Genomic DNA, 23,328 nt, shown 5'->3' on the forward strand with positions numbered 1-23,328 from the left:
GAAAAAAAGAAACAAAACAAAAACGCCACAATAAAGAGACAGAGTGGGTAAATCCGGTAAGGGAGGAGAGAAGGAGGAGTTCATTACACTGAACAAATGAGGTATTTCAGTCAAGGGGAAGAAATGAAGGTCATTGATTGTTATCTTAATATCGACCCCCCACAAGTGTGCAAACACATGCACACTTATGAATGCAAACGCACAAGCGTGCACGTGCACGCACGCACAAAAATGTATGCGCTGCACGTAAATGTCACGGGCCCTGTTAGCTGATCTTTCCATCTGATGGGATTAGGTGTAATCTGTTCTAATCGTGCCTCATGTCATGTGTAAATGGGATTATATTTAACTGCTGCTCAATAACACCAATATGACTGCTGCTGCTGCTGCTGCTGGGAGACTGAGGCTATCCGGCAGCACAACCAATCAATGAGAAATCCATCCACAACATAAACTGTGCTGCTGGCCTCCGGCTGCTCCCGAGAAGAGTCCTTTAGCTGGCACAATAGGAGCGCAGAGGCATATCCTGGGGCTCTCAGCGGTGTCAGTAATCAGAAATGGGGCCACGGGGGTGACCATTTCACTTCCTTAACTTTACTTTCTTCTTTCCTTTCTTGCTTCCCCGTCTCTGTCATTTTTCATTCTCTTTCAGTCCTCTACTTACATCTGTATTAACTAGAGTAAATGTCAATAAGGTGATTTATCAATAATTCACACTGCCCTTTCCTTCAGTCTTTTATTTTCTCTTCCTCTTTTTCCTACCCACTTTCCTAGCTATAACCTCTCTCCATTCTAGGAAAAAAGCTGCTTATGTCTCATTCGGATCGATGAATATTCAGTTCTGGCATGTGAATCCCCGTTCACACCCCATCTTATATACACAAACCCCCCTCACCCTCACTCATCTGAATTATACATCACTTATCCTAATACATTTACATTCATTAATACTCCATTTCCAGCTGACTAGGTGCTTTACAGTCCAAGCATGTTCTGGCGCATTCTCTACATGTAGAGCAGGTCGGCTAGAAGGACCCTTTGGAGACAGTCGACGTACATCACTAATGTTTTAATCAAACAGAGGCGCTCAGTCATTGAGATTAAACCAACGTGAGCCACTGACTGATTGAGCGATACTGTGTTTTTGTACGTGTGTGGAAATCATTGTCTGCTCTCTCTCCCCTCACCTGGTTTTCGGCGACGTCGTCAGCCACTCATCGTGTTTCTCAAAAGTGATGAGATATGCAGCAATTTCCTAGAGAGACAGAGACAAGGCAGAAAGGTTATATTGGTATGTGTGCGTGTGTGTATCAGTGTGTGTGTCACAGAGAGATAAAACATAACAGGTATTTCCAGATGACCTGCTGATGCCCACAGAGAGCGTGTCACTATCTTGATTGCCACGGTGAGGTCTGGGCGTCTGATTGGTCACAGTGCAGCCAGTCAGAAGACAGATATAGAGGACAGACCCTCAGGGCCAACAACCAATCACACTCACTGACACACTGATGTTTCCCTCCACTGGGGAGGAAAAGCTATCTCCTAAACACACACACATGCTACATAAACACACACACATGCACAGGGGGTGTGTGTGTGTGTGTGTGTGCAGACCTATACACTAGCTGAGAGAGTGCGCTGATAGGAAAAGTTTTCTTGTACTTGGCAGTTTCACAGTTTCCCGGCAGATAAAGCTCGCTCCTAACTCGATTCTTAATTCCTCTGGCTCTCTTTTCATCTCCTCAGCTCTCCTCTCCACATAACTTCTATTCTTCTTCCACACTCAAATGAATCCAATAAGGAAAAAGAAAGTTCAAATCGTACAGGTGCATTCTACCAAGAGTAAGGAAAAACAAAACGCCCGTACACACACACACACATACACAGAGACACAGAGATGCAGCCAAAAGAAACTCTTGTTTATACCTCCTGCTTTTTAGTCGCTCACGCAGCATCGCCTTTTCCTTTCTCTCGGTGAACCCTGTAACCCCTGACTTCCTCCTTGAAACATTGTTCTTTCCCCGACTCCCATCTCACCCACTTGCTGTGAAAGACTGTGAAATGTAAATTGTCCTCTTAAGGCAATCAGTGTTTGAAATGTGGCACAAAGCAATAGTGAAGAAGACATCAACACTCCAGCACTCCTTCATCTGCCCCCTCAGCTCAACAGTCTCCTCTCCAGACCTCCTCTGCCTCTTTCTCCGTGTGTGTGTGTGTGTGTGTTTAGGTATTTGTCCCAGTTTGGCAAGAGAGTACTCCAGCTCCATACCGATCAGACGAGATGAAGGGAGGGGTGGGGGGTGGGGTAGGGATGGGGATGGGGGGAACAGCTGAAGGGTGCTTGCACTTAACTGGATTGTTTTTATTTTTTTATGTACCCTCCATTCGTTCCTCTCATTCCAACCCCTTACTGCCTCATCCTACATTTATGTGTGTTTATGTGTGCGTGTGTATGTGTAGGCTGGGCTGTTATCACACCCTTAATAATTATCACTCTCAAGCTGGCCACTATTAATGTCTGTCTGTCTGTCTCGGGCACATAAAACTGCTCCGAGTCATGGTTGGGTTGGATGCACACAGGCACATTTTCAGCCAAAGCTCGGCACAAACAACAGACACACACACACACACACACACACACACACACGCATGCACACACACGCGCGCGCACACACACACACACACAAACGCAAAAGGAGTGCCTCATTCATTTATGCATCTATTCATTAGCTGTGACAGGCAGCCACCTCTCCTCCTCCCAAACCACTCCGCAGCAAGTCAATATCCTATACGGCCTCCACAGCTCCGGCCAGGCACTTGTGCCCCCCTAGTGACTGTCAGCCAGTGGGAGGCGGGAGGAGAGAGGAGAAGAAGAGAGGAGACGAGGGGCTGGGAGAGGCAGAAGGATGGGAGGATTAAGAAGGAGGGAGAGAGACTTGCAATTAAAGGCCTGCCCCATAAGAGCCATTAAAAAAGCTAGAAACAGAAGAGTCAGCTGAAACGGCCGCCTGACACACTCTAAAACACACCCACCCACACACACACACACACACACACACACACACACACACACACACTGCTGCTCACTCCCTCAACAGCACTCACGCTCACCCGTGTGAGGAGTGACAGAAGTGAGACGGTGAAGGTCGAACCTCAGGAAGTCACTGTTATTGTCCCAGTAGAAAGCAGTGATGGAGTGCTTTGAGCATGCCTAGTGATGGTGACACACTGACCCTTTAGGAATACTGTGTGTGCATGTGTGTGTGTGTGTGTGTGTGTCTGTGTGTGTGTACATGCACACGCACGCGTGCGTGCATAATAGCTATGCCAGACACACGGACAGGGACGAGTATCTTCCTCAAGGGATCTACTCTAGAAACCCAGACATTCTGCATGTCTCTGTGAGTCTACGTAATAATACATCACGACAGGCCTGCCTGAATGCACACACACGCGCACTATTCCCAACACACACCTATTCCTGTCTGTCTGCGTGTGAGAGAAACTGAGAAAGAGACAGAGTTACTTAAGAAGTATCTAACAAAGCAGAGAGCATAAGTGGGAAGTTAGATTGGAGCGAGTGATGCAGTTAGGGAAATCAGCCTCCCACTCATGCATCACTGAGACCATCTCCCTCCAAGAAACTGGCATGTACAGAACAGCAGACAGCCATACACACACACACACACACACACACACACTCACAGACCTCGGGGAGATTTCCACAGGAGGGAGGATGGGGAAGTTGGGGGGGGGGGGTCGCCTACACAGCAACAGACTTATACAGGAGCTTTCCCCAGGGAGATTCCGTTATAGGGTCTAGCTACAGGCTAGCATGTGTGTGTGTGTGTGTGTGTGTGTGTGTGTGTGTGTGTGTGTGCGCATGTCTGAAGTCTAATGATGAGCATCACCCCGACAGAGATCGGGGGAAAACAGAGCTGTCTATAAACTGGAACTGTCACATCCATTTGAAGTGCCTCAAATGAAGGCTGCTGCTGGTTCTCACCAAAGCAATCATCTGGCATTGAGCAGTTTATTTTGGCAGTACAGGAGGTAACAAACTGAAGGTCCTTTTCAACTACAGAATTTTGTCTCTGCCTTGCTCCTTGAGTCTTGTATACATACCATATGAAGGGGGTGAAACAAACCGCATTAGTATTACAAGTGCCTGATGTTCACAAGCATTCTATTCATAGAGTTCATTTTGCTTTCTTTTAGCAAGCATAAAGCATTTCTGTTATTTATGTTATACATCATTTATTGGTCTGTTTCACCGTATAAAACACACATTACAGTGGCTGTCTCACGCTAAATCCACAAGTAACACTATTTGATTTGTGATCTGAAATGTGACACGGCTCATCTCTCAGCATCCCTTTGTGTAACGCTCGTTGCTGACCTCTAAAAATCACCAATGTCATGGAGCAACGGTGGCTTTTTTGAGCAGACTCGAGCTGCAGCAAAGATTATGTTGCAAAGAGAAAGCCGAATGCAGACTAAGTTAGGCTTTGCCTTAAGCTGACATTAATGATGTGAAGTCTATTGTAAACCAGACCAATAATGTCTTGTTTGCACTGTGTTCTCTAACCTGGCTAATTAAAATGTGTGGCTTGAACAGAGAGACAGACAATGACTTATGACGAGGATAATTTTGTTCTGTTCTAGCCACACAATAAAATTTCATCAAGTCTATTGTAAACCGGAGCAATAATGTGTAGTTTGTATTATATTCCCAAACTGCCTCTCTCCCCACAGTGTGTTACTTTCAACAGCCTTTATATTACCTCCACTGGCTAATACAACTGCTTAATGCTGTTTCCATAACAACTGTTGCAAAGCCCCTGATCAGAATTCCTCTCAAGCTTGCCTTGTGTTTATCATATAAACACCTCATCACACACTGAGTAACAAACACATGCACGGCCATGGACATAAAAGACTTATGCACACACATGCATACAAATGGGCCGTTAATACACAAAGTCTCTTGTATACAAAAATAAATATATAAAAACAAAACTAGTCCTGGCTTTGTCTGCCTATCCTCCTGTTCTCTCAGTGACACACTGCGAGACAAACAAACAGCTGCACACATACACACACAGACACACAAGTTTATGCTGCTATCCTGTAAGTCTAACCAAAACCCTAAACTTAACCTCGATCCCATTAAAAGCTGGCCTCCTGTTCCCAAAAAAGAACAGTGGTGCCAACAAGGTTGGTGTGTATAATGGTGAAGGTCATAAAGATGAACCAAACTGGGTGCACACACACACACACACACACACACACACACACACACACACACACACACACACACACACACACACACACACACACACACACACACGTTATCCTCAAAGTCTAACCCAAACTCTAAAGGTAACCAGGATCCCATAAAATACTGTTCCCAAAAAGACCAGTAGCTTCAAAAAGGTTGGTGTGCATGCTGATAAAGGTCCTAAACATGGAACAAAACTACGTGCTCACGCACACACACACACACACACACACACACACACACACACACACACACACACACACACACACACACACACACACATATACATATTTAATGTTGGGCTATCATTGAGGGATAAGGTCTGACCTTCAGTGGGGGCCCGCCTCTGTCACCTGGTTGGGAAAGAGACATGTGCATCACATTCATCTCTGTCTCACCCCAGCTCTCGCAGCATTCACGCGCAGGCGCATACGCTCACACTCAGACATGCGTGCACCCAAAAATATCCCCCATGTCAAAAATATACATGGAAGGATGCACAAGCATGAACAAGTGTATACACATACACACAACGCGGAGGCTTAGTCTCTGAAGAGTCTGAGAGTATGTAGTGGCTGCTGCGCATGTGAGTGATGGCTTTGTAATGAAAAAATCTCTCTGCCCTCTCCTTCACTCCATCTCCTTTTTGGTTTGACCTCTTTACTTTCCTCCCACCTCTCCCATTCCCACAGCTCACCTTCTTCTGCCTTTTTCCCCCCCTGATTTTCTCATCTCCCTCTCATCACCCTCCCTTCCAAATTTACAGAGGTCCAAACGGTGAAAGTGGCGACACACACACACACACACACACACACACACACACACACACACACACACACACACACACACACACACACACACACACTGACGGTATTGAAAGTAGCACAAACTCTTTTAGCGGAGACCTGAGAGCGAAGAAGAGACAGCCTCAATCCACTGGGGGAACATCAATCATATTTTTCTAAGACTTCCCCTCTCTTGCGCACCTTACCTGTCCTCTTCCTCTTCCCTTGCATTTGCATTTGAGGAGACGGCCCCCACTCTCTCAGCAGGGGGGGTGAGCACATCAAAGACAGCAACAGGTGTGTGGTGTCAAACACAATGCCAGGAACCCCGCCGCGTTAGGGCGTCTTGGATAAAGCTTGTCAGAGTCCTCAAAAACTCCCGCAAAGTTAACCAGGAAAGGGTGCTCAGACACATACACACTTGCACACACAGACGGATATTTGAAATTTCAAATGATGAAAGCGCATTTAGCAGTGGCTTTTTTTTTTTTTTAAGAAGAGAAAGCGACTTGGTGGCAGCAGTGGCTCGGTGGGGGGTGAGGGTGTCTCACTGAAGGAGTCCCCAGTGGTTGTGTTAACCCCTGATGCCTCTTCTCGTTGTGAGTCACTCTTCCCTCAGAGGGTGATCTCTGCTCTGCTATTGTTGATGTTATTGTTGTTGAGGAGGTTTAGTATGATAAGGAAGGAGAGAAAGAGAGACAGAGAGAGAAACTGAGAGACGGGGAGCGAGAGAGAGAGTGAAAGAAAGTGTGTGCCACCTCTCATTGGCATAAATACTTGTTTACAACAAGACATAAATTGGCACCCTGTCAGTCAGCCTCTCTATTTCTCTTTCGTCTTACTCCCTTACTCTATTTCCTTCCCTGTCTCTCCCCCCCCCCCCCCCCCCCTCTCCTCTTCTCTCCCTCTGTGCTGCTAAGCGTATTATAACACTCCCTGGTTCAGCCCTCTCTCATTACCATATTCTAATTACATTCGTTAAGGGGAGCATTTGGGAGTTTAATGAATAAATTTGAAAGATGGGTCTCTGTGGCGATCTTTAGGTTTGTCTCCTTCTCAACCGACTAAAGATGGGAGCATACGTGTGTGCATGTGTGTCTGCATGCACGTGTGTTTGCGCACCTGTTCAGTACGTGTGTGTGCGCGCACGCACGCTCGGTAAATATGACTGTAGCTGCATTTCAGAAAAAACAAACAAATCTAGTTAGCTCCTGGAGCTCACGTGGAGATCAAAATCTAAATCTAAATCAATTCAGAATTCTGTTTGTTTCTAACAAATAAAGATTTCATGTCATTTGGTTGTTGTTTTGGAGAAGAAGAAGAAAAGAAAACTTGGGAGTCACCCATGTTGAAGTCATGCATATTTAACTCTCCTCAAAAACAAGCTGCCAAAGACAAGCATCAATTTACAGATGTACAAATTGCTTGCAATCTCGAGTTTATCTTTTCTACTGACAATAGAGCTGGAGGCTTCAATCTGGGAGACGGGCAGGTGGAGTCATAACAATCATAAGCAAAAGTAAACATGAAAGGTTATCAACCCAGCTCCACTCACTGGCTTCTATTGTTGTGCAGTTTGATCTGTCTCTGCCTAGGACGAAGCCCAGGGCTGTGGACCTGTGCTCACTCTTTCAGGGTATTGCAAAATGTAATGTACCTTTCACATGGTTTAATAAAACAGTCCCCAATGTGTTCCCAGTTCTGATGATTGCCAGCTCGCACTTCAAAGAGTGAGGGAGAGAGAGAGCAAAACTCACTTCTTGCTAAGAAATCAAACTTTTTTTCAAATGTAACTAAATTATGTGCTTTCACTTGGACAACTGCTTTGATTACTCACAATTAAGCAATACCACAAGCAATAGAATCAAGATGGAGAATTTAATTTAACCAACGTCCCCACAGAATTCATTTTTTACTGCAACTTCAATTTAATAAAATGAACATTTTCTTCTTTGGCTAAATAAATTATTATTGCTTATTTTTTTAAAAAGATCTCAGACAGTGAATCAGTTTCCTGTTGAACTGAGCAAAGGTATAAACACAAATCTGGAGTCAGCAGAATTTGGGCAGCGTCTTTTGGTAAAAAGTATGGATTTGTATCATTGTGAATTCAGCTTGATGTGGACCGATCCATCCTGATTTTTTTCCAGCACTTCAATTTGTATTAAACTATAGCACCAGGGACAGAGTATACATATCTCGAACAAATTACGTGAACTGCAGAATGCTGTAGAAGTTAATAGTTTGCAGTACAGTGTAACACTGGATTCAAAGGGGCTCCTCTTCACACTATACTTACAGTAAAGATACATAATGCAAGGTAGAGCCCAGAGTCATCACCTTCTCTTCAAGTACTGTGATTCATGCAGTGGGCGCCAAAGAAGGTGTGCTATCTTTAACTCTTACCACTATAACACACACATATACATATATATATATATATATATATATATATATATATATATATATATATATATATATATTAGGGCTGCCACAAACGATTATTTTGATAGTCGACTAGTCACCAATTATTTATGCGATTAGTCGACTAATCAGATCATCATCCACTGGACGTAAAACTACAGCTTATTGCACCAGCAGCATCTGCTCTTATATAACTATCATTAGCTTACAGCTTTAAGCTTTTAAGGTGCTAACTAAAAATAAAGACAAGATGATAGTTTATTCAATTTTAATGAAATTTGCAGATTGTTTCGGTGAAGTTTAATAAACTCCTTGCTATCTAAAATATAACAGGACAACGGAGTATATTCTCCAGCATCTCACACTTCTGATAATCAGCTGTCTGCTTGACGTTTATTCAGCTGTGTAAAAACTATAACTTTAATCTCAGACAAACCGATTTACTCAGGAACAAATAAAATACAAAAAAAAAAAAAGAAGCCAAACAACAACATTTTTAATTTATCTAAGTGACTCATATATATTTAACCTGAGTAGCGAAAGACGGCGGTGGGTTTGAAAACAATTTGCCGGGAGTCCGGTGTTCTCACCGCGCTAGTGACCTAGCCCCCGGCTAGCTATCGAGCTAGTGGGTAACAGACGTCTCCGAAAACGTCGGAGCGCTTTTGAAAATATGTGGTGTCCTGATAAACTGAGCCGATATTTGAGGTTTACACAGCTACATTCTCGGCTGAAAATATGTTAAACGTTTATTTTGTGACCCAGAAAGAATAATAAGAGTAATATTAAAACTAACTAGCTGCCGCCATTGTTGGAAACTGAGCTGGGCCGCGCTATGAATTCTGGGACACTGCTGCTTCTTCTTCTTCTTCGGGGTTTAACGGCAGCTGGCATCCTTGTACATGCAGTGCTGCCATCTTCTGTTTCAGTCCGTTATTACACTCTTAAATCCTGCTACTTATTCCTGCGTCTTTTGGGATCTTACAAAGCTTCAAACGACGCGTCGACTATTAAATCAGTCGTCGACGATTTTGATAGTCGACGTAATCGTGACTAGTCGACAAATCGTGGCAGCCCTAATATATATATATATATATATATATATATATATATATATATATATATATATATATGTGTGTGTGTGTGTGTGTGTGTGTGTGTGTGTGTGTGTGTGTGTGTGTGTATATATCAGGAAGAGAAACTTCAGCAAATACTTTATGGTTTATATCTGACAGCAAGCATATTTTTTTGTCTATGGAGACACTGAGTTTACTTAAGTTTGGTTGCCTTTGTTGCAAATACTTCTGCCAAAGCTATATAATATTTGCTAATTTAATGCACTTTTAGAGATTCAAAGGCACACAGACATCAGTCATTGCCTTCCAGGCTGTCCTGGTAGCTTTCCACCTCATATGAACTGTAATGGGGTGTGACTTTCTAGTTCAACATGCAATAATAACACCTAAGAGCAGGCAGAAATTGTAGCTTAGAGTCTCACAGAAAAAAAAGGAGGCTGAAGTTGTGTGTTGAACATAGTTAAAACTTGCTAAACCTATAGCCATACTGCCAGAACATATATACTTCCAACAATAGGTAATTGTGCACCTAGGCTAAGTAATACCTGTTTTGTGGGTGGGAAATCTTGCTGCCGCCATGTTTGCAGCAGTCATGAGCGATTACTTCCACTCTGTAATCATCTCATTTTTGTAAGAGAGTGATTTTGCCTCGAGTGTTAGGGTTGATTTCAAATAAGCAAACAATATTGTTATTGTGAGTGTCTGAGTCAGACACACAATCCAGAAAGCAAGACTTTTAATCTCTGTGACTTGGTCAAGATGCAGCTGAGACAAGTGAGATGCTCTGCCTTGAGGTGTTTATAATGCCCCCTTCAACCGCTTTATACTGCATATTGAATCAATTAAAACACAGTATATGCTCTGCCGGTATGCAAATGCAGCATTGCTATCCCATATATAGTTGTCTCCTTGGAGTACAAGATGATGGATGATATATTACAGCTGAGCTGGTCTTAGAGTAATGACACAGCTGCACTACAATACACAACTTAGTGCACAGCTAATAGTGTATATGCAGAGCGACAGAACGCACTCGCACACACATACACACAAATGCCACCTTGTTTAATCCCCCGGGAATCAGTGAAATTTGATTACCATGACTTTTACAAACACACTCCATATGAGAGTAGACATTCCATACATCAGCGAGGGGGGCGAGGCAGGAGAGGGAGGAAGAAGCGGACCGAATTGGGGAGATGGAGGAATATGTAGTGCTAGATCGAAGTGCAGTTGGAGAGGAAAAGACTGGACTCCTGCTGTGAGCCCCTGAATGGAACAGCTCAGATATCATAACTCACACTGAAAGTGCAAAACACACACACACACACACAGACACTGAAAAAATCTCTATATATTACGGTAGATGTTGGGAACAGCATATTTACCAGTAAATGTATATGTTTCCCTGGGTAACTCTTGTAAATGTTTACATTTCCAGAATAATGTTAGTGGAAAATGCTAGACACAACACCATGGGATTCACACCTCTCTCACTATGTTTTGTTGTGGATATGATGTTGTGGGCGGCCAATTAACCCCTTTTGCCAACCTCCTCTGAAAAACTGAGAAATAAATTGAGCATACAAACATAAATACAAACAAAGCAGAAATTAATGCTTTGTAGGTTTTAAAACACGCAATCATAATTGACCTACAGTCATGTGAAAAAAAGTTTTCAGAAGTCTCTCTGTAATCCTGTGAAAAATGATGTAAAGTCTTGCTGCTTCCATAGAGATATGGAAGGTGCTCGTAATCAAGTTCCCTTGATTAAATGATCATCAACAAGTGTGAGCAGATTTTGGCAGTTTGCTGGTCCAGAGCATTCAGGTTTGGGTGAACACAGTGCAACAATCTTTCTAGCAGTGGATGTCCCTGCAAATCCACTTCAAGGTCAGATCAGCGAATGCTCAGAAAAACTGGAAAAAAAACAACCCAAGATCTATAGCTCAGACTTTACAGGCCTCAGTTAGCTCATTAAAGGTTGAAGTACATGACAGTGCAATTAGAAAAAGATCAAGTATGGCTTGTTTTCTAGGGCTGGCAGGAGAAAGCTCATGGTAGCAGGACTTTTTGTAATGTTGTAACGTTGGATCTGTAAAAACCACAAGACTTCTGGAACAATGTGCTCTGGAAAGACGAGACCAAAAGTGGAGATGTCTGGCCATAATGCACCAAACACAGCATATTAGCACAAACACCTCATCCAGGTTTTCAAAGGACTCCATAGATTCCTCTATGGAGGAATACACCACATTAGAGCCATTGCATGATATTGAAACATAATATTATTCGGTTTTAAAAGCAGATGTTGTGCATCAAGACTCTTTTTTCCACATTTGTTAGAGCCATCCAGTGCACTTTCATTAATGTATAAAAATCATAGAAATTTTTGTGTTACAGTTTAGGTTTTTAATTGTGATTTTAAAGAGTTTTCTGAAACAACTCTGCACCAGGAGAAACATTGCTCACAGTGAGAGTGTAGTACACACCACAGGAGTGTTAAACTGTTTGTCTTCTTAACTCATTAACAAGTGAAAAACACATTACCATCCATAAAAACATCTACCAATGAATGTTAATCAATTCACTGCTATAGACATTTACCACCGTAACATGGATCTGCTTTATAAAATCATAAAGTAATGAGCAAACAGATGATAAGAGGAAATAAATGAGAGTGTTCTGAATCTACCGCAGCAATCTGACATTTCTTTATTATTACCTTGTATTTTTGGTCTGGAGCGAATGCAGTTGATCTAACCCTGGAAATGCAATTTAACAACGACATGATCTTACCAGTTTTAATTAGAAATAAACCTACGGACTCCAAGTGGCCATTAGATGATGGAAGCTTATGAGGCCAACACACTTAGATCCAGTGCGATATCACATTAACAAAACTGACAATTTAACCCCACAGCAACTTTACGCAGCAAAAACAAATGTGGTCGGATAAATTTGCATCCCCTTTGCAAATACGTATGAACTTTGATTGCGTTAGTAAAAAATATTTGAGCTGGGATGTTTTTATTGACAATTCTATTCATCTTGGATTAGCTACAACAGAGGCAGTTAATAGTGCCATGTACAAAATTAACTGAGGCAACTTTGATGGAATAGACAACAAACTGGAAAGTAAATTGAGGTCTCTTCACTCCAGAAAAATAAATATTCGGTGATGTATTAAAAAAAGACAGGCACAACCATAATCTGTGTCTTTCCAAGAATGCAGCGAGAAAAGAATTTGTAGAGACCAAATTAGCATCATGCCAGAAACTGCAAATTTGTAGACAGACAGACGCAGAAATAAAAACCATAAACACTCCAATCATGTCTAGAGGAATAAAATTAAAGACTAGGTTACCATTAATAGGTTATAAATATATGTACTCATAGGCCACTTGGTCAGGTACACCTGTTCAACAGCTCGCTAACACAAATATTTCATCAGCTGTCTGTGTATTTAGTAGGGGTGCAACGATATTCGTATCGATATTGAACCGTTCGATACAGTGCTTTCGGTTCGGTACGCATATGTATCGAACAATACAACATTTGTAATTTATTTTATCAACTTTCCTTCTGACGATGCTGTCTGTGTTGAGCGCTCAGTGAATCTGTGTTCGACTACTCCGCCTAGGCTGCACTGTCGAGCGCAGATCCACTGAGCGCTCAACACAGACAGCATAGTCAGAAGGAAGAGCGCAGGGCAAGCTAGCGAGACAGAAGTTAAGCTCTCCTTGCAACAGGCATTGAACCTCATTCAGATCTGGCGTTTGGAATTATTTTGGTTTTCATGTGACGTATGACCCTGAAGGTAAGCGAGTCATGGACTAAAGTAAAACAGTATGTTGGATGTGCCATGCAATGCTCAATTACATGGGTGGGAGCTAGTGTGTTAGCGCAGTTAGCTCGTTAACGTGTTGGCCGTCTAGCCCCATGCACGGAGCGATCGGCGGTAGCTCGTTAACGGAGATTTGCCGTGTTGTGGCGTTAAGGTCATTTCAACGAGATTAACCTGAAAGCACTAGTGGGAACACAACGAATATGACTGCACATTTACGCCGACATCATCCTAGTGCAAAGACAAGTGGAAGCAGACAAAAAAAAGCAAGCATGCTACTAACTTTAGCCGAGTCATTTAGACAGCTGTTAGCACATGATTCTCCTTATGCTGCTGAGAATATAGCCCAGAAGAAGCGGATAGTATAGCTTTTATTTTGGAAAGAGCCATTTCTCTGTAATAAACTCTCTTTTCCAAAGATGAGTGATTCCTCAATCAGATACAGGGCTTGCAATATCGCTAGCCCGATGTCCCGGAGCTAGCGATTTTTTTCAGTCGGGCTACCAAAATCGATCTCTTCCCTGCCCGTCGGGCTATTGTAGGAAGGAAAAATATATGTCAATGCTTTTGCATTCTTTCGGAAATGTAGCTGGGTAATTATGTCATTGGCATCGGTGAGCCACTGTCAATATGTGACATATTGAAGTCGCGTTTGAATTTGCGCTTGTTTTTTTGCTTTCACTTTGCAATCGTGCGAACTGTGTATAGAGACCGACAGCACTGATCTGTGAGTGATGATAATTTGTGCACCAATTCCTCTGACATCGTCTTATTAATCGTTAGCTTACTATGCAAACATGACAAGTGAAATCTCCCGCAGCAAGCTTAAACATGTGAGAGGTTGATCGCGCAGAGAATCGCTGAGCTTATGTGAGTGCGTGTGTAAAAGCATTTCAGTTCTGCTGAGCCAAATAAGACAGGTCAGGGTGAAGAAGTGACAGCCAAAGAAAAGCTTACCACAAAACGGAGAAGTTATGACAAATCAGACTATAAGGCAAAAAGAAAGTGCAGCTTTATGGTTTCATGGACAAAAGAATTTCTGTGGCTGCGATATGACGAGCTAAATAACCAGGGCTGCACATAAGTGGTCCGCAGGTGCGCATTCGCTGTCAAAATAAAAAACACGCACAAGGGTTAGGGTTAAATTTAAAAACTGTACTTTTGAGTTAAAATATATAATTTATAATTTTAATAATTTTATATAATTTTAATAAATGACAAATTAAAAATGCATGAACATTTTTTTGTATCGAAAAAATATCGAACTGTGACACCAAAGTATCGAACCGAACCGAACCGTGAATTTTGTGTATCGTTGCACCCCTAGTATTTAGGCATGTAGACATAGTCAAGATGATCACATGCAGTTCAAAATGAGCATCAGAGAGGAAAAGAAGAGTGACTTAATTTAGAATGGTCTGAGTATTTCTGAAACCGCTGTCCTATTGGGATTTTCCCATGCAACTATCTCTATTTAGATAGAGGCATTTAGAGGCACCACCTTTTCACAGAATGCTCTGTCATATCAGGGAGTGAGCTTCTGGAATAGTCTTCCACTGTCAGTGAGGGAAAGTACAAATCTCCCTTTAAGAGTCACTTAAAAGGGTGACTGAGGGACACACAAACACGTGATCATGTTTAATTAATCATGCTTTATATTGGACATGAAAAAGAGTTAGTGTATTACAAAAAGGGAAATAACTATTAGTGTAATGCGTCAGTGCAATATCAAGACAGTCAGGGCATGTGTAACACTGGGGTTTGTGCAATATAACTGATGTGTTTCCGTTATTGTTATCTATACTGTCCTCTTTTGTCCACTCTTCTTGTAATTGTTTGTTCTAATATAATGTGAGCACGGTTTTTGTCCTTGTCACATGATCTATAAATAGTGTCTCTGTATGTTTTTCCTAACTTGTGTGTAACACCAACCTGCCAGAGGGTCTGCAGATGGAAACCAGCCCAAGGCTATAATCTGGCATATTTACATTAGTTAAAATGTTCATTAATATGTATTGCACCTCTTTCTAAATAAAATAAATAAATACATAACTAAATAAATATTTCTTACAGAGAATGGCCCAAAAAAGAGGAAATATCCAGCAAGCAAAAATGTCTTGCTGATGACAGAGGTCAGAGGAGAATCGGCAAAAAGCTTTGAACTGATAGGAAGGCAAAAGTAACTCAAATAGACACTGTTTGCAATCAAGATATGCAGAAGAGTATCTCTGAAAGCACAACACATTGAGCCTTGAAGCAGATGGCCTACAGCAGCAGAAGACCACACCTGGTACCACCCTGCACTGTATCAACAGTTCAGGCTGCTGCTGGTAGTGTAATGGTATGAGATATTTTCTCAGCACACTTTGGGTCCTTTAGTACCGAGCAATGCGACAACCTGCCTGAGTACTGCTGCTGACTATGTGCATCCCTTTATGAACACCTTTATGTATCCATCTTTTGATGGCTGCTTCGAGCAGAATAACGCGCCATGTCGAAAAGCTCAGATCAACTGAAAATGGTTTCTTGTACATGACAATGAGTTTACCGCACTCAAATGGCCTCCACAGTCACCAAATCTCAATCCAATTCACTTCATAGATTCACTTCATACTGCTGAGTAGACAACTCCATAATCCTTTATCAGTGATAAAGCAGTGTGAAATGTCAATATAAGAACCTCTCTGATGACTCAAGTTACGCTCATGCAGACCCAGATGTTCATCGATATGCTCAGTGTATATTTGTCATATGAATTTACAAACAATATTGCTAAATACTTTGGAACTGGAGACTGCAACCTGGTTGGGCATGAGTAAAAGTAAGCTGTGTTTCAGATCAGCAGACCATATAGATATGACTCTACACCCATACATCGAATAAAAAAGTGTACAAGATTTACACATATCTTTATATGATTTATTTATTTGTTTTATTATTTATGCGTTGTTGGACTTTGCAGCACTATTTACATCAAAGCTAAGAGTATGTTAGACTGAAACCTACCTTTGTAAACATGAGCAGAGAGTATGAAATATGCATTGACTTCAGAAATCCTGAACCAGGCATATTCTCTACAAGTCCCTAAGCTTCAGCTACTAAGTCAAGAAGAGAAGATGCTTAAGAAAAAGCTCTGTACAAAAGAAAGCCTTCCAACACTTGTTGTTCCTAATTTGTACTCTAATGTCATGTGTAAGTCACAGTTATTTGGCAATATACAAAAGGCAAATTGTTGTTAACATATGCAGTATTTGACTTCTAAAGGCCCAGCAAAGCACATAGTTATGAAAGTTAAATAAAGTTATCGAGACAAAACTCTACAGATGCAGTTCTCAAAATAGGAGCAGAAGGACCAGCTGTCTGTGCACGCACATGAACACACATACACATTTATATGCTTTATCTGTCTCCAATAAATTCAATCTAATTTACACAAGAATCAGATATTACAGAGGTTTTATGTGGGGACATTTAAAGATACAAAAAATATTGTCTCCACTGCACAGCCCAGCTTCTTATTACAGCAGACACTCTGGGTCATTCAGTACTTGGTCGGGTTTGGAATCTAACAGGAAGTTAAAACTCACACACACACACACACACACACACACACACACACACACACACACACACACACACACACACACACACACACACACACACACAGAAGCACACACAGAAGCACACACAGAAGCACACACAAATGCACTCGGGCACATACACAACACCCCCACACTCACAGTCGCACATTCCCACTGTTTAATATATTTCTGTGTCTCCAGTTAACAATATTTTGTGTCAAATTATAGTGGGCAAGATAAATAGTGGGTCTGTGCAACATGGAGAAAATAGAACAGGAGGAAAATGTGGGGCTTCCAGATGGGTAGGAGGAGAGGAGAGGAGAGAAGAAGAGAGGAGACCTTTGACTTTTAACAAAGCCTTTAATGAATCAATTCCTTATTTACAGTCATACAAAGAAAAACACAATATAACTGCACATTTTCACAATCTTACCCTACCCCACAGTAAACCATTACCCAAGAAACTGAGACCACGCAATTCATTATTCACTGTGTACAGAACATTTCCTTCACCCCCCCTAAAAAGAGATGAAATGATCCAAGTCTGCAACCATTTCATAGTAGGTGAACTCTATTCTGATACGAGCAGACACCAGACTTTTGAAGTTTAACATCTGCAGACCCTGTTCCTTTCATTTTATTCCTCCTGGTTAACACAATCCCAGTTTTTGCCTGACCTATAAGAAAACTGACTAGATATGTCTCCACTATGCTGCACTATCTGTCTGGGTTTACAAATGAGAATGTTGTCGTCCCTCACCTGTCCGAACGCAGCCAGAGGAACTAGCCTAGGACAGGTTACCCACAGAATTTGCAGGGTCTCCTGTTATGTGGTCTATATGTGCCACATATCTGTTTGTGGCCCCAGCCCCCATGTGCCACTCTCCACTGGAGAACCGCACTGTGCTTCTTTATAGGTTTGTCCAGCTGCCTATAGGAGAAGAAAACTAGAACAAGAAGTAATGAAGCTCCGTTGAGAGCTTTCATACTCGCAGCATACAGGAAATACATATATCTTTGAGGCTTTAGGAAGATCAGTGAGCTGCAGTGTTTCAAAAGATACAAGAGCCACGTCTTCTTCATGTTGCTCTACTACAGCGTTGATGGCAAAGGAGTTCAAACCAATGGCTGCGCTTCTGCGGAGCCTACAAATAATGCTCACGGAGACCAGGAAGGGCAAAGCACAAAACCAGTTTAAGAGCTGATGGCAACAGTTTTACACTGCTCTCCTGATCTCAACCCTTCGAACTTTGTCAGGCCAGCTGTTGTAAGGATTCTTTGTATGCCAGCAGAGTTAAGCATCCGGAAACTGAGTAAGTGGGCTACAGAACAGAGGCTCTTCCCTCATGTTCCCATATACGTCTGCAGTACGGGGGCCCCACAGGGAACGGTTCTGGCTCCGTTCCTCTTCACCATCTACACTGCAGACTTCTCCCACAATTCCACCCAGTGCTTCCTGCAGAAGTTCTCTGATGACTCTGCAATAGTCGGCCTCATCACTGATGGGGACGACAAGGAGTACAGAGGACTGACTCAAGACTTTGTGGACTGGTGCCAGCTGAACTACCTCCAGATCAATGCCAGTAAAACCAAGGAACTGGTGGTAGACTTCCGCAGGCACAAGCATTCTCCACTGCAACCACTGAACATCCAGGGTATGGACATTGAGGCTGTGGACAGCTACAGGTACCTTGGTGTTCATCTGAACAACAGACTGGACTGGACTCATAACTCAGACGCCCTCTACAGGAAAGGGCAGAGCAGGCTGTACCTGCTGCGGAGACTCAGGTCGTTTGGGGTGGAGGGCCCACTCCTGAAGACCTTCTATGACTCTGTGGTGGCTTCTGCTATCTTTTATGGTGTGGTCTGCTGGGGCGGCAGCATCTCTGCTGGGGACAGGAAGAGACTGAACAGGGTGATCCGAAGGGCCAGTTCTGTTCTAGGATGCCCTCTGGACCCAGTGGAGGTGGTGAGTGACAGGAGAATGGCGGCTAAGCTGTCATCCCTGTTGGACAACGTCTCCCACCCCATGCAGCAGACTGTGACAGCACTGAGCAGCTCCTTCAGTGGGAGACTGCGGCACCCACGGTGTGGGACGGAGAGATTTCGCAGGTCTTTCCTCCCCACTGCTGTCAGACTCCACAACAAAGACTTTAACTGAACAAACACACACATCCACACATGTGCATTAACACTAAGTGCAATAATCTTTTCTGGCATCGTTGTATTTTTACTCAGTTGTATATAGCATTCGTATTCTATTTTTATCTTATTGTATATTTTTATTCTATTTTATTCTACTGTATATAGTATATTATTTTATTCTATTCTGTACAGCTGTGTACTGTATTTATTCTTATTGTATTCTAATTTTTGCGTCATAACTTTTGCACTGTCCACTTCCTGCTGTGACAAAACAAATTTCCCACGTGTGGGACTAATAAAGGTTATCTTATCTTATCTTATCTTACTTTTGAGCACTCTTAAGCCAGTGGTCTTTAGCATGTCTTTAGCACAGAGGTAGAATGATGAAGTTCCTAATATGTCCATACTGGTAAGTTAAGTTAAGTTAATCAGTCTCTTCTGAATGTCCTGCACCAGTGCATTTGAAGGCTCAAGAAGATTATTCACAACCGGTCACCGCTGTCCTATAGGGGGCTATAAGACAGCTGTGACTGGGCCCGCATTCATTTAAACAATCGGGCACTAATTTTCTCCACTACACCCTCCCAGTTTTTCCTCTGCAAATCATCATTGCCAAGAAAAACCCCAAGGCATTTCATCCCCTGTCTGCTCCACTGCAGCCCAGCTGGAAGTAATGGCTGCTTGTTTGCTTTTCCACTCTCCTAACAGTAAACCTTCACACTTTTGCCAGTTAACTCTCACAGAGGATACACACTTACACAGTGGTAACTTTTGTTCCAATATGTGAGCATCATTTTTGACTAGCAGACAAACTAACTGGCATCTGCATCAAAGTTTAACCCGGTGAGATCCTGTCTTAATTGGTTCAAGAGGGGCTCAATGGTGAGAGCATACAACATAGCAGACATTAGCCTAATGCCTCTCTGTACAGGGACTGGTCTGCTGAGTCCCCCTCGTATCTTCAGCAAAACAGACACATTTGAATAGGGAAACTTAATTCATGAAATACTTTTTATTCCAAACCTAAAAGCTTCAAGCATCCTAAACAAATAAAAATGATCCACTATGTCAAAAGGATTTTCTTGATTTATAGAAAAAAGGCGTACATCCAGACCCTGACATTTTGATAGGTCATTTCATGACTCAAAAACAGATTGTCTATTTTTGTGCTTTCAAGAATGTAATATGACTGATTGTTATTGATAACAGAAACCAAAGTATCAAACAGTCCTTCAGTCTATTTGAGAGACATTTTGTAATTATTTTATAATCTATGCAAAGGAGAAACACTGGACTAAAGTTTCTAAGCAAACCTAGATCTCTCTCTTTTTTTGTAAATGTTGGCAAAATTGCTCTGAAGCAGCTGAGCAGCATTGTTGCAGAATCTAATAAGTCTCTAAAATGTTTATACAAATCTTTTCCCAACACAAACCAAAACAGTTTATAGGACTCTGCAGGGAGTCCATCGATTTCTGATGCTCAGCCACATGTAAGCTGCTGGACGGCAGTAGACAACTTGTCAAAAGAAAGGGGTGTCTCAGTCGAAGTTTTCTGTCTGTATCTAGTGTTGGCAGTCCTTCCATTACCATATCCATGCATCTAGGATCACAACTGTCATCAAAAAGTTCACTAGATTAGCTGCTGTGGTCCTGTCAGGAAGCTTCAGGTGTCATCAAATTATGATACCTAACTTCTGTTTTCTAATTTAAAAAAGCTTGTTGTTGGCACATTAATGGAAGATATTCCATTTCTGACTGAAGTCCCCTTTTTTTTGCTCTTGCTTTACTCCCAAGTTTTGCTGTAGCTCTGCTTCCCGATTAATGAATGTATCCTCAGATAATCAAATTTGGCTTTCTAATACCTGTAAATAGGCGGTTTTGCTGACAAAAGGTTCCAGTTTGAGTTTTCCCCAATTCACACCATTGAGTTACTGATTGGAAGTGATTTTTTTTTCTTAAACCCAAATGACTCGAAAGTGACTGACAGATGATCGTTTTTATGAATTAACTGAATATTTAAATGCCAATAATGAAAATGATGAATAATGAAACTACCCTTATTCTTCTTTAGGGAAATAGTCCAAAACCACCACCACAAAACCAATTCCACACACTCACTGGCCACCTTACACTCCATCACTCCCAGCACACAATGTAAAGAGGAAAGGAGGGACAGTTCTAACTCCAACCACAGACACCTGACCTGTAAAACCCAGTTAATCTCGTCTTCTTGTGAACTTGTGCGGGCTAAAATACCAGCATGGCTAAAACTTGCAGAATTTACCATGCACGTCCCTGTTTGCAAAAGCTTGCTGAATAATTACATTTATCAACAGGGATATTAATCTTTGAGTAGAATGGATGCAATTACTTCTTTGTGTTTCTTTACATTTTGGTTAATTTTTCCGGTCGGGTCAGCAGGACAGTATGGAAGTGGAAAATGGAAGTCACAGCAGACACAAAGTGACGCTGGGTGTAATTGGGCTATGCTTGGCTCAGAGAGAGATGGGAAGAAAGCAGGGTGGTGGGGTGGGGGTTGGGGGGATGAAGCGAGAGAGCCTGGAGGACTAATTAGTGATTATAACTTGGCGCTCTCCAAACATAAAATATTTCTCAACCCAAAAGACAGAGGAATGATTAAAAATAAAAGAATGGGAATCAAACACAAGGAGCTGTGAAACACCCCTCTGGTCCTGCGTGTGCATGTCTGCGAGTGTAGACGTATGTAGCATGCATGAGTGTGCATGTGTGAGTGTGTGTACTGGCTTCTTTGCCCCCTCATTAAACTATGCTTTACTCTGGTAAACGGCAACAGCACAGAGCTCAATGTCAACTGGAGAGGTTACAGCCATAGGCAGGCTCTGGGACACACACACACACTGACACGGATAAAGTTTCTCACCAACATGTTATCTAACAAATACTTAGGCAGCACACTCATTTTGTTTAAAAATAAAACTTTCTATAAGTTTCCAAAACCCTTATACTTCTGTCTATGTACTAACACGGCCAAAAGGAGGAAAGGAGGAGTTTGAGCCTTTCACGACCTGTGCCAGGTTGTGTTGCACTTTGGCAGTTTGCACATCAATGTCAAAAATCAAGGGCACAACTTTGGAAAGAAAATGGGGTCAAAAGGACTGTAGCTGCGCATCACCAAATCTGAAAATGAAAAAGAATAGTTTGGGCTTTTTGTTTTGAGGACTGTGCCTGTAACAGTGCCTGACAATTCAAAACAAATGACTAAGATTTGCACAAATAGTCCCTGATTTTTTTTAAAAAGGTTTGGAGTTACACATGTGTGGTATTGTGTGGGTGCAGCTGTCAGAAGAACACATTTCTCTGGAGGGGAGAGAATCAACATTAAATCATTCTGATAAGCTCCAACACTGACATGGAACGATTTCAATTATAAATAGTTTAAAAAGTTAAATAGTGACTAAACTACTACTTGTATATTTAATAGCTGCATAAATTAATTAATAACAAAGTATCAGTCAATATCACCATAATATATAATGCAAGCGTGCCAGATTTATACAAAAGGTTCAGGATAATTCCCATCAGCTGTTCCTGGATAGAAAACAAGATGACAGGCTAACAGAAAATCAGTATCTTTTTTTGTTATAGTGAATTAAACTATTTTGTATTTTACTGTCCACCCCAGTGGCTTGTATGACTGAACAGCTGGAGTACCCCCACTGGAAAAAATAAGTGTGCTAGAATGGATCTGCTGGGATTGGCTCCAGAGCCACCTCTACCAGGAATTGGATAAATGGAAGAAATTGATAGATGGAATAATGGATGGATGATTGTTTTTGTTTTTTTGTTGCCAGACAACGATGACACTGAGGCCTGGAGATGGTTACATAACAACAAAATGGGTCAATTATTGGTTCAAAATCCTCAGAGTGGTACTCGCCTAAATGAAAAGTAAAAATGCGTACATTTACATATTTTAAATTAAAATATTTAATTAAAAAACATATTGACAAATATTTCAGCTCTACTACTATGTATGACAGTTTGGGGGGAATTTATTCAGACACCCAAAGCTCCAAGTCAGAGTAACATGGAGTGAAAGAGCCCAAACCATCGAAATTGTGATGTTTAAATTGTGCATACAAAGGGGAAACTCACTGTGAAATGATGTGCTGATAGGATATATATTTCTGAACTGTAAAAGTGTTTTC

At 41.9% G+C, this 23,328-nt stretch overlaps 1 protein-coding gene across 4 annotated transcripts in view; it reads right to left on the minus strand.

Moving 5' to 3' along the window:
• The window catches only part of camta1b (calmodulin binding transcription activator 1b), a 59,942-nt gene that overhangs the window by 23,898 nt on the left and 12,716 nt on the right, over positions 1 to 23,328 (minus strand). For all 4 annotated transcript variants that reach the window (XM_026168409.1, XM_026168412.1, XM_026168411.1 and 1 more), the window contains exon 4: positions 1,188 to 1,255. In XM_026168409.1, the coding sequence (XP_026024194.1) occupies positions 1,188 to 1,255 (68 nt within the window). The remainder of the gene's footprint in view (positions 1 to 1,187; positions 1,256 to 23,328) is intronic.

This window comes from Astatotilapia calliptera, chromosome 5 (genome assembly GCF_900246225.1).
Source record: "Astatotilapia calliptera chromosome 5, fAstCal1.2, whole genome shotgun sequence".
Taxonomy (NCBI): Eukaryota; Metazoa; Chordata; class Actinopteri; order Cichliformes; family Cichlidae; genus Astatotilapia; species Astatotilapia calliptera.